Here is a 13,137-nt window from a genome sequence, read left to right on the forward strand (position 1 = left end):
CTGGCTCTAGTGTGGGGTGCGGTCCTGGCCTGGCGACCCCCCGCAGGGCGTGGCCCCGACGCGCGCGTGCGCGGCGCGGGCGGCCCCGGCGCAGGCTCGCGGCCACATCTGCCCCGGCGGCGCAGCGATCACGCGAGCACGCGGCCCCAGCGACGTGGGTGAGGTTTCCCAGCGCGCGCGGGCGCGTGACCCAGGCTTGGTTGCATGGGCGCGGCCGTCTTGGTGTGCGGGCGGCCCCTGGCGGCGCGGCGGCCCCCGGCCACAGTGGCTCAGTCGCGTCTCGCCTAGCGTGTGAGAGCGCTCAGGCAGAGTGGGTCGGACGCGTCCCTCATCTAGCACGGCCCCCGACGGCCATGGCGCAGGCGCTACGGCCCTTGGGCGTCGCTGCCCTGGCCTCTGCAGCGCGAGCGCGTAACCCGACATGACGCAGCCACGCGCGAGTGGCAGATCGGCCACGACGTGCTTGTTGTCGCGGCGGTTGCAGAGGAGCACGCAAGGCAAAAGAACGGTTGCAAACTCCACTACGTATTAAAAATAGACTTGCATTTTACCTTGCGTCTATTGGGCAGTAATCCTTTCACGATGTCTTTTCTTGGGCTCAGTGCCAATTGTTGGTAGACATGCTGTTCATGTCGGATAGGAATTCACATCCTCTATTTGAGTTCTTCTCAAAAACAGCGAGCGATTTGTTCTCTTCTCTGGTCTCGTGAGCACGTGCTGATAACGTGTTAGAGCGCAGTGAAAAACGAGATTCGAGAGAATGACAAATGACAGTTGTGTTCACTTTATTGTAGGGAAGACAGGCTTATATACATATGACAGGGGTCATCCCCAAGAGGTATGTCCCTTGGGGATGTGTTCGTCGAGCCCCTTGGATTGATCACAAAATATTGTAACAGCCTTCTATTGATCAGATGCTTGAGAGATTTGCTTGACAGGTTAGATGCTTGAGAGATCAGCTTGACATTCTTATTTTACCTACCTCGATGGGTACTTAGGCTTCTTGCAGGTTCCGTGGGTACTTAGGCTTCTTGCAGATTCGGATGCATACCTCAGATCAGGATAAGACAATATTTACCTATCGTTAGACTACCTTATCCATCTTCATAATCAAACTCTACTTTGTAAACAATGCAGAGTGTTTTGCACGACCATATAAATAAATTATAGGAGAGTCTTATGCTACATCTGCTTACCAATGATTGCCATTTGGTCTATGTAATTCCTCATGAACTTTTCAGCCATGTGTCATCTCTATCTTCATAGACTTGATTAAATTTGTTTAAGAAACTAATGGAGGTCTTCATGGATGATTTTACCATCTATGGATGGGATGGACTTTTGATGAATGGTCAATCTTGAAATTGTTCTGCATTGTTGTCTTGAAGTCGACTTCATACTCAATTGGGATAGGTGTCATTTCCCGGTTCAAGAGGGTATTGTTATTGATCATTTGGTTTTCTCGCGAGGATAAAGGAAAAGTTGAGATGAGTGATCGCTTGCCTCCTCTGATGAGTGTGAAGTAAGTTTATAGCTTTTTGGGTCATGTGGGTAATCACATGCATGAGTGGATCAAGTTGTGTTCAAAGAACTGGCTATCATTCTTTCTATTCTATCTCTTTGCTTGAGGCCTCATGCATCTTCTTAAAAGGGTTATGCCACTTTGAGTCCATCAGTGTTGAAGGAATGGACTCAGACAATGCAAAAACAAAGTGTTGATTTAACTATCGATAAAGAGCAGAGCTACAGACAAGATGTCTACGACCTAAGACTGTCTCCAATAAAGTGTGAAAAATAGGGGACACGGAATTGTAGATGACATAGTTTGTACAGAGAAGTTTGAAACAGGGGATATGATAGAGATCTGCTAGAGATATCCTAAAAGAGATCCATAAAAACCAAGTCGTGGAAAAGATATCATCAAACAAGATATAATAATAAATCTAACTCTTCGTGCGTCGAGTGAAACCTTTCTTAGAGGGTAGACGTAACTTGTTTTGTTGACTTATTGCTTTCCATCCAAAGCATAGTGGTCGTATCTCTAAATCACCAAACTTTCCCATTTTAGGAGATGCTCTATCTTTCCTTACAGAGATAGTTTATTGAATAGAGCTATCACTCTTTACCTTATCTAATACCCCTTCAGAATATCTTTTGAAAACCTTTTCTATAAAAAATTAGACCGATCTTTTGCCTACTCGATTAAAGTTGGATCTAGCCTTGCATTTTTGAGATAGAGCTCCCTCACTGCATTCTTATGCTTGCATTCATTAGTTGAATTAGGATTTCATCTATAAAAAGGTATCGAATGAACAATATAGTTTGTAATGCAAAATAGTATTTTTATCCATCTATATAGCTAGTTTAGTGACCGAAATCCAAGGAACAACACTCCCTTGTCAACGGCTATGTGAGCTTGGCTCAAGGTATGCTTCAAGGTCATAATAACAACTACTTCATTTATAAACTTAGGTGTCCTTCGCATGCATATTTTTCATCAATAATACAAGTATTTTAGCCTACTAATCTACCGCTTCTCCTCCCTCACCGTTAAATTAATTCGTGTTTAAAATTTTAATTAGTTCAAGGCAATTATAGCATCTATAAAAATAGGCAAGCTTTAATTGCCTTGCAATAATCTTAGGCCTCGTTTGGTTCTCATCTCCTAAAGTTTACTAAGTAAACTTTAGTCACTTTCAGTACATACACTTACAAACCCTCCTAAATTTTGGTCATTTAGTCATCAAGAGGGTGAATAAAAGTAACTAAACTTACACTTTTATAGTATTTATCATTCAACTGGTCCGCCTATCCCTCCCTAGAACTAGACCAGCTGTATCAAATAAAGGACAATCTTCTTTATACATAATGTTTAATGCTCTTTAATTAGCTTTAGTCTATATTCTCTATAACCAAACAGGAGGATAATTAAAGAAATCAAACATGCCTCAGTGATTGATTGAGAAGCATCACAATCATTCTGCTTCATGCTTATGGAGTAATCTATTATAAGAACCCTGAAATGTTGTTGGACGACAGACAGACTAGCTAAAAGAGGCTACCCCATCCAAGGGCTTGCCATCTCTGTGATCAAGAAGCGGAGACCATTTGGCACTTTCTAGCTAGTTATGTCTTCACTAGACAGCTTTGGTCTCACATTTTTCAGGCTCTAAAGCTACCAGATTTGGTGGCTAGCATTACTGAATCTAAGGTGATGGGTCTAGTTCCAAACGACAGGAGGAAGGGGCTGAATTCTCTAATCATCTTAACTTCCCGGGAGATTTGGAAGCATAGAAACTCATGTGTCTTTGAAAATGCACAACCTTGTATACCTGATCTCCTCCAACGGGTAGTGGACGAATGCAGGTTGTGGTGATGGGCTGGTGCTTCTAATCTCCATGAGTTTTTGGTCTGGTCGAGGTCTAGGGCTGTTTAGTTTTGGGCTGGTTGCTCCCTGGCTGAGAAGCCTTCCTTGAGTAGCGTGTAAAATCTCTGTAGCAAGCTGTGTGGGTATTGCCGTATTGGCTGTAGCTAGACCCTCTTTAATCTTCTTTCTAATGAAATGACACGCAAATCACCTGCAGAAAAAAAAAGGAACACTAAAATGGTTAGATTTGCTTCTACTTATTATACAAATCCTTATATTTGCTGACAAAGATATCAAATTGGATCATAAATTGCTTCTGGCGCAGATAAGTTGCAAGAGGCATCTGGTAACGGCATCCGAAGCTAGACGTGCATGTCAACGTCGACCTGGAAGATGCGACAATGAATACACGCCGAATACGACATCAACATCTGCAGAAGGAATCTGCTTAACAATCCACTTCCCATTCCTCGTTTAGGATTTATGGAATGAATGATACAGTTAGAGAAGCATTTCCCTGTCATTATGCACCACCACTATACCACACATCACAAAGGCGGGCAAACAGATGTCACACCATGAACGGTTTGGATTTTGCTTCCAGAAGCACTTTCCGCACACAAAGCTGGGCGCGCTGGTGCTGATACAGGGGGAGGGGCTCTGTTGATCGTTTTCAAGCCACCACCACATCAAGTCAAGCACATCTTTGGAAATAGTGTTGGCCGACGTAGCCTCCAGCCATGGCTCTTCTCACATTTGCCTCAAACATCTTTGGATTGTCGCGAAGGACAACTGCAGCTTCGTGGTTCAGAGGATCCTCGTCGTTTGGTTGCTGCAAGTTGCAATGTAAACATTAGATAACACGCAAAGAAGGATAATCATCAGACAAGGTTGGTTTTTCTTGAGATGTTTATCCAATCAAGACCTAAATAGCAAGAATATTCATTAACATATATAGTTATAAGCACCCCTTCAACTCATTTCATGACAATATTTAAGGTCTTGCTCAGATTGGTATGGCTGTTTTGAAGATAACATCATTGTGAGTACAATAGTGGTTACTTTTTTAAACAGCAACTCTCAAACCGCATACTCCATAAAATGTAGTAATAGGATGACAACAATGCATGCACAATTGCAGACACTACTCTTTTGTCTCCCTAATTTCTAACTTTTATATTTCAATAACTGAGGAATCAAGATAACTGAAATACCGTAAAAAGAAGATTCAGGCCATAAATAACAGTGTTGATGTTGAGAACAGGCTTCCAATCTTCGCGCAGAATGTTCAGACAGACATTGCCTTCCAGATCAATATTTGGATGGTACACCTGAAATGCATGTTTATAACAACATAGTATTTTATCGTTTCATAGGAAATGCAATTTAGTGGAGAATGAGAAAGAACCATAGATGTAAAGGATACTGTCTTATACCTTGGTCTTGCATTTGACCTTCGGAGGATCATGAGGATAAGATGGGGACACTTGAAAGGTGAAAACGAAAGTGCCGCCCCTAGAAAAGACAGTATATTAAATTGGGGGAAGGCTCAGAAAAATCACAAAGCTGGCATCTGATAATAGCAATGACCTCTAAACTATTTTGGGGTACACTAAAATTGATAACCTCTCCACTAGAGCCGTACCATACATACTATTGCAGTTGAAAAAGGTTTTCTTAAATTATGCTTTATGCAGCATACCAACTACCCTCAAGAGTAGCACTTACATGTAATATCCTTCATCAGGTCGGATGGTGGTCTCAAAATTCATCAGATCATCCTTGCCATTGGGAAAAGAAATTGATGTGGTCTTCGGCAGGTTGAGCTCACTAATATCTGCATGGTTGAGAAAGAAGTAACCACATAAATGATTCATCACACATTCAAGACCATCAGAAAACCCAAATATCAGTCAGGTACATCAATAAGTTGGAAGCTGGCATCTTGTTTATGGATTATTGCATCATATGCCTGTGTAGCTTAAGTTAGGATCACAGCTTATTCTATTAGAATTCAGAAATATTAGATAAGGAACTGGTATGGCGAATATAGTGAAATAGTTACCATTTGTAATTTTGTATAGAGAATACAGATACAAATCAGACAGTGCCCACAATCAAACAAGTGTATCCACATGAGTGGAACCCATTTCACAGAAGAGTTAACAGAGGTTTTAGTCGGTAACTTTGCTCACTAAATGGCATCATCAAGAAGATTGGAGACCACAAATGAAAAAGAAAATGAAACACCCTCAAAATATTTACATGAATGGACGGCTCACTAAATACATACTATTCCATTTGAGGGTGTTATTTTTACTATGATGTAACCTCTCCACTAGAGCCGTCCATTCATGAACCATCTTGCGAAGCGGCTACTCCAACCGCTTAGGGTAACGCATTGAGGACAGAACATGGCAATGGGAGCTAGGCAGGGAGATTTGGACCAAGATAAGTATGGGAAAGAAGAGAGAGTGAGAGGTGGGAAGATTGAAGTTAATAGGAGGTGGTCTAGGATAAACCAATAATCTTTTAAACATCTAAGAGGTGTATGTAATACATCAGCCCATATTAGGGCAAGAGGAAAGGAAGTTGTAAATGTCTACCCTACTAGTAAGCACTAAGATCATTAAACGCTACATTGGTTTATTGGTATATGTGGGACCTTCGATATTGGAACAAGCAGTGGCAAACAGTTCTATTTTATGAAACAGATAAGAGTAACTTCAGTTCTTTTGGGTTATATAAATAAATGTTGTGTATGGAAAACAAATAACAGATTGCTACAAGAAAGAATTCACCTATAATTCAACAAACCTTTATGAAGACGGAGCTCCCCAGCAGACTGTTTCTTAACAGGGGCCTTTCCAGCAGCACTTGCTGCCTCTTCTTTCTTTTGACCCTTTATTTTGAAAAGATTAATCATCTTTCTGCACAGAAAAAGGGGGGAACACAATCAGATATCAGGATCAGCATGCAGAACTTCCAGATTTTTCAGTAAGTGGGAAAAACCCTGATGCTCCGTTTGGATGTTGGAATTGGAGATGGTGGAATTGAATTGGATCCAATACCAAATCAGCCTGGCTTTGGAAATCGGATCCAATACCAAATCCAGTTCAATTCCGAGCAAATCAGAGGGTGGAGGGTCGGAATTGGAGAGTGGAGGCGTGTGTAGAGTTGAATACCGGCTGGAATTTGGTGGATTTCCAATTCCAAATACTGTGACCATCCAAACACCAGAATTCGGGTTTGTCAATTCCAATTCTGAATTCCGAGTCTAAATTCCAACATCCAAACGCACTGTGAGGGAAAAGCGATTCCAATTTGCACCTCTATCATGTAGCTCATTTTTTACTAATTGACTAATTGTGCCTGTTTGGCAGGCTGCCAGATGTTTTCACAACTAAGGTTAGACGTGTGGCAAGTTAAGGGTGTCTGGTTGGTTGCCATGACTAGCTTAAGTTCTTGCAAATTTAGCAAGGCTATTGTTTGAATTGCAGCCACAAAACTTGCCAAAAGTTCAGCAAAAACATGTGGCAAATGTTTGGTTTAAAGCCAAGTTTGAATACAACCACCTATCTTTATCAATTGATGAGCATACCATATCCATCTTATATACGTCTGTTAGTGAACGCATTAACCAGTTCAACCGAAAAGCTTAACCTATTAGGAGAATGTAGGCAATTCACTTGTACACTTCAACATTCCCACTCACGTGTGGGCACAAACGTGGAAATAAAGGAGTGGAGGCACAAATAAAGCCTCTATCAGGATTCGAATTTGAGACCTCTGGCTTTGATACCATTAGAGTGAACACACTAACCTGCTCAACCCAAAAGTTTAAGCTGGTATAGTGTGGCAATGAAACAGATGGCAGCCTATGGCGGCGTGGCTTGCAGCAGGTATAGTGTGGCAAACTGTGGTTCCAATACAAACACTCATAGAAATGCCTCTTGAAGCATGTAAATGTAAGGAACAAAAACAAGGATGACAGCGAAGCACAGGAAGCATTGAGTAGCACAACAAATTCACTGCTAATTATTTACAGGAAGCACAGGTTGGTGAATTTCAGCTAGCAATTAAAGGTGTTTGGATCCTTTGGGCTGTGTCCAACAGATCGTGCATGTGATCATACAAAATACTGTTTTGCAATGTAGATAGCACTGTTTGTAGAGTGGAGTTTGAAATAGAAGGTGTGACAGGAAATGTGATAGGAGAGCTGCTGTATATAGCATTAGCCTAGCCTGCTCGCCTCACCTTGCTAGGCAAAGGAAGGTAATCTTCCAAAGGTGTTTTCTTCCCTTGCCATCGCTCGCCTTGCCTCAAACTGTAGCTTGATCCAACAATAACAGAGCTCGATTCAACAGTGATGAGGGTCAATTCAGTGCCTAGGAACATCAATCTGATGGTAGCAGAGGTCGATTTGGTGCTGCCGTGCTGGCAAACCTGACTATCTGAGTCCAGTGATGGCCATCAATTCAGCAATAACAAATCCCGATCCAGCAACAGCATGGAGTGGCCAATTTAGTGACGGCTCAGCTGGCCATGCGAGCGCGTGAGCAAACCTTGTCCATGCAGGAGAGAAAATTTGGCTCGCCTAAATTGGCAAGGATTTGCTTGCCCAGGCAGCCAAGCCGGCAAGCTTGAGGCAAACAGGTAAGGCCAAACCTGGGCAAGGCAAGCAGCCAGCAATGGATCTGATTAAGCCCTAAAATTTACCCAAAGTTATCAAGGTGGCCCGACAAACTATGACACCTGCGAAGAACCTGGGCACATGGATATCTAGGCATTTTCCAATGTGTATTTCCTTTTTTTCCCATTTTGATTGCAGTGAGCAATTTGGTTGGTTTAGCAAGTGAATGCAACACTAAGACAGGAGATCCAATACAGAACAAAGAATAGGAGAAATTATCTGAGCTGGAACAAAAGTCTCAAAGGCTCAAAGCAAATATAGCAGTATAAGTGTATAACTCAAAGTATTATGTAGCACTACCGCGCGCACAAACACAGTGGAACAAATGGATACATACAAAACAGGCAAGCCGGCATCTTTAAGTAAATGCAGGATGATAAAGTGTCTAGGTAGGTTGATCACTGATGGGTTTGCAAAATTAACTGAATGCTTAGCTTTTAGATCTATCGGATTCGAGTTTGTTTTAGGCCTTAGATAAATTAATATTTGCAAACCAAGACCAGCTTCTTTTCCATACAAATTTGTGAATTGTGTCATGTAGTTCTGCTAGGTGAGTGGTCGTGGTTTCTGATGAGTAACGTTGTGCTCTTCTAAGTTCACTAAAAAAATGCATTTTACAAGAGGTCTGTAGTTTGCAGAATTTACTGCAGCTAATCTTATTCAGGAAACATTAATGTGCAATCTCAGTTAATGTAGTACCTTCAGATTTTTGTGTTTGTGGACAGAGATTGCTTAAACGTTAGTACTTTGTAATGCTAGTTTTAAGTTGCTCTCTGCGAATTTACTACACATTCAAGAGATCCCAAATCAGTACTGCAGCTAAGAAAGACTCACAGTAAATTCACCCTCCTTATGGAAAAAGGTTGCAGAGGCACAATTCAACCATTCAGACATGAATGTAAATAAGACCACAAATTCGGAAAAAAGTGAAATCTTAGAGCAGGGGAAGTTCATGAAACCATCAGTTGTTGATTTGTTTCAACATCTTGTCATCCTCGCATTTGCTTAAAAATATGCTAGCCTAACCTAGTTCGTATGGAACTGTTTGTTCCTCTGTGTTGGAATTAGAAATTGACAGATACACACCAAGTTAGTATATGGATGAAAGGAAAAACATGTTCAAAAGTCAAAACTATGACTAACCTTAACCATGTTCTACCCAGCTCAGGCTATGAATATGGTTAAATCAAGTCTACTAGAAAATAACACACGACACGGTTATGAGAATCGTGAATTTAGTTATCTTCCGCCTTATTTTCTTAAGAACTGGAATACTGATCATGTCCAACTTAGTCAATGAAGTACATATGGATCGTTGTAGTTTTGCATCGTTCAAACCGACAACTTATTTTCAGAACTACACCAGCAGACTAAGAGAGGCATGTTTACCTTGCCGCTTCAGAACAGAGCTCGCTAGAGGAGCGGTGTCCTTGCTTGCACTAAGGGACCTGCAGAGGAAGAAAGCGGTGAGGATGGAGAGGGACCCTGCGGCTAGCGAGGGTCGCCCCTCTCCATGTAAAAACTAAAAGGCCGTGGGGAAGGGGTGCGCGCAAAGAAGCAAGGGTTGGGGAGCAGCCATCGCTGCGGACGGCGCGGGATCCGACCGCCGGATCCACGAATCGCGTGCGCGCACCGAAGAACGACGCGAAGCCAAACGAGGTGCGCGCACCCAAAACCGATGGGACCTGATCGGAGAAGTCGGCGCTGGCGTAAACTCACCAGGAAACGCCGGAGGGAATCGGGGAAGGGAATCGGTTTTCGCCGGAGGGGGGAGGGCGAGGCCTCTTTAGGCGAAGGCGGCGGGAGTAGGACCCGGAACAAGGAGGCGTCCGCGTGCGTCGTTCCGCGGATGGAAAAGTAAGGTAGGTTCTTCCGATTCCGAGTACATATTTTATTGAGTAAAATATATTTGTGGCCATACTTGTTTTTTTTTTTGACGAAGGGGCATAGCCCCCTATTTTATTAGAAAATAGGAACACGTTCATTATAAACCAGCACGCTAGAGAAAGACTCAACACCAGAAAGATAAATTAGTGGAACTAACTTCTACAATCTATCAAAAAATGCAGAAATCAGACTCCACTAACCACCGTCCAAACAGCACCACAGTTTTTAAGCCATGCTTATTTACAATGGATAAAGGCCAAAAGTAGCAACCCAGCTAACAACTCCCAGTTTTAACAAACCCACTAATATGGTTTTTCCAAAAGTACTTGGGTTGCGCTAATCACCAAAAGAAGCAGCAAGAGCCAAACCGAAGACTTCAGCCAGTAATACGACGATCTCTCGGACACCACCCGAAGGCCCTGTTCATCGCTTCACTTATTATCTTTTGGATGAGTTGGCTTCCTTGGACCACCATTTTTTCCTTCTCTTTCTGTCGAATGGCCCAAGAATCCAACCAAAAGCAGCAAAGAAATATTATGTTAGCAGGGTCAATCAAAAAATTTTCACCAAAAAATCAATCATTTCTGGTTCTCCAAATAGCCCAAAACATAGCACCACAGCCAAATATCAATAAGTTTGAAATTTTGTTTTTAGGATTTTTCATCCAGCTATCACAGATTTCTTCAATATTTTTTGGAATGTAATCCAAATTAAGAGCAATTTGAACCACTCTCCAAACAAATCTGGCAACAGAGCATTTAAAAAATAAATGATCAATCGATTTCATGCCACCACAAAAACAGCATTCATCAGATCCCTTCCAATTTCTTTTTTTCAGGTTGTCTTTTGTAAGAATTTTATTTCTTATCACCAACCAGAAGAAAACTTTAATTTTCTGTGGTAACTTTGACTTCCACAGAAATCTATAAGGCACCTTGACCTGATCCATCAAATTTTTCTTATATAAAGAATTGACAGTGAACCCTTTATTGCCCAAGTTCCAAATAAGTTGTCGTCTTGATTTGACAAATTATAATCAGAACATAAAGCAACTAAATCATCATAAAACCCCTGAAGATTGCCCGTCATTCTTCTTCTGAAAGAAAGAGCATCAAAATTCGAAGACAGAACTTTATTAATCGTAATATCTTTATCTATAGTCAGATCAAACAGAATAGGAAACTTCACAGCAAGAGGCCCATCACCAATCCAGAAATTTTTCCAGAAGCTAGTTCGACAACCATTACCAACAACCATCTTACAATACTTAAAGAAAATCTCCCTGAGACTTAAGAGTTTTTTCCAAAACTGAAAGTCAGTCTGTCTTTGTTTAACTGAGATAAGGGGTTTTCCCTTAATATATTTTCCAACAATTATACTTTGCCATAAACCACTAGAATTTTTCAAATTCCAAAGCCATTTTGTCAACAGAGCGTCATTCATAGAACTTAGATTCAACACACCTAAACCACCTAAACTTTTGGAGGAGCAAACCGTATCCCAATTAACCAAATGCATTCTCTTTGTTTGAGAGCCACCTTGCCAAAGCAGCCTTTTCCTGAGATAAAAGAGATACACATGTTGTCCTGTATTATTATAATTCATAAATTTTTAAAATGTATTGTTCTAGTCTTTATCATTGTTTAGGTCCCAATTGCATCCAAACAGATCGTGGTTAACATATATACCTTACATGTCAGTTGTGTATCTTTTTTTTCTCTTTTTCACATGTCCGATGAGATAAAAGAGATACACATGTTGGAGTCCATATATCAACCAGGATCTATTTAGACCTAACTGAGACCCAAACAACAATTAAGGATCGACCTAATACACTTTTAAAGTTTATGGACCGAGATGACTAAGGCTGGAAACGAGCCGAGCTCGGCTCAGTGCGGCTTGTTGGTTGACAAGCTCGGCTCGACTCGAAGTTGCCTCGTGATCCAGCTCAGCTCACGGTCTGCACCTTGATAAATAATATTAAATTATATAGTGATTTAATAGTATATAAATATAAAAATATAATCATCATTCAACATTATAAGTAAAATTATTCAATATCCATGTTAGTCTTAGCAATTAAGTAAGTGTCTAGTTCATCATTGTTATTATTGAAATCAACTAAATATAGCTGGTCATCTAACACTCCCTTAAAAGATATTGAATCATCACTTCTTCTAAAGACGGTAACACCAACATCAGTAAAAAGACAGTTGTAACCCATTTTGCATAGTTGAGAAACAGAAAGTAAGTTGTAATCTAAATAATCTACAAGAAAAAAATTAGAAATGGAATGGTCAGCAGATATAGCAATTTTACACAAACCTTTGACCAAACCTTGATTTCCATCTCCAAATGTGATTGCTCTTTCGGGATCATCATTTTTCTCGTACGAGGAGAAAATCCTTTTCTCCCATGTCATATGATTTGTGCACTCGCTATCGATTATCCAACTTGTCCCGCCATATGCATAAATCTACAAAACAATTTTAGACCTTGTTCTTGTATAGCCAAACGGGGTACCCAAGCACAAGTCTTTGGGCTCTTGTGTTTGCCCTAACATATTTGGCAACTATCTTGCCTGATTTGTTAGTAAGTACAAAAGATGCATCAAAAGTCTTAAATGAGATGATATGTTCATTTGATGCATTAGCAATCCTCTTTTTAAGCATTTTGATATGAGTTGAATGCCTAGAGCTAGAAGCCTCATTACTATACATATAAGCATGATGAGAAATATAATGAGATTTTCTAGCATGAATTCTTCTAATTTTGTGCTCAAGATAGTTCTCAGGGTATAAATTGTAACCTTCCCTATCCTGAACCATGGGAGCCTTGCCCTTAACAAGGTTTGAAAGCTTGTTCTTTGGGGCATTAAGCTTGATGTTGCTTTCCTTGTTGGAAACCAATGCCATCCTTAATGCCAGGGCGTCTCCCACTATAAAGCATACTACGAGCAAATTTAATTTTTTTCATTCTCTAGTTCATGCTCGGCAATTTTAGCATTTAATTTAGCTATGTGATCATTTTGTTCTTTAATCATAGCAAGGTGATCATTCATAGCATCAACATTAACATTTCTACATCTAGTGCAAATAGTGACATGCTCAATAGTAGTTGTAGAGGGTTTGCAAGCATTCAATTCTTCAATCTTAGCAATTAAACTAACATTTTCAGTTCTAAGACAAGA

The 13,137-nt window shown here is 40.8% G+C and overlaps 1 protein-coding gene across 5 annotated transcripts; it reads right to left on the minus strand.

The window, feature by feature from the left end:
- Nucleotides 1-3,711: 3,711 nt before the first annotated feature.
- On the minus strand, nucleotides 3,712-10,005 carry LOC100286302 (NEDD8-conjugating enzyme Ubc12-like). 5 transcript variants are annotated; one of them, XM_035959650.1, is made up of 8 exons: nucleotides 9,780-9,958; nucleotides 9,450-9,545; nucleotides 7,625-8,035; nucleotides 6,185-6,297; nucleotides 5,096-5,204; nucleotides 4,804-4,882; nucleotides 4,582-4,698; nucleotides 3,712-4,199 (listed from the first exon to the last, which is right to left on the minus strand). In XM_035959650.1, exons 4-8 carry the CDS (start codon nucleotides 6,291-6,293, stop codon nucleotides 4,062-4,064), a joined length of 552 nt encoding a protein of 183 aa, XP_035815543.1. In that variant the 5' UTR covers nucleotides 6,294-6,297; nucleotides 7,625-8,035; nucleotides 9,450-9,545; nucleotides 9,780-9,958; the 3' UTR covers nucleotides 3,712-4,061.
- Nucleotides 10,006-13,137: the final 3,132 nt, after the last annotated feature.

This window comes from Zea mays, chromosome 6 (genome assembly GCF_902167145.1).
Source record: "Zea mays cultivar B73 chromosome 6, Zm-B73-REFERENCE-NAM-5.0, whole genome shotgun sequence".
Lineage (NCBI taxonomy): Eukaryota > Viridiplantae > Streptophyta > Magnoliopsida > Poales > Poaceae > Zea > Zea mays.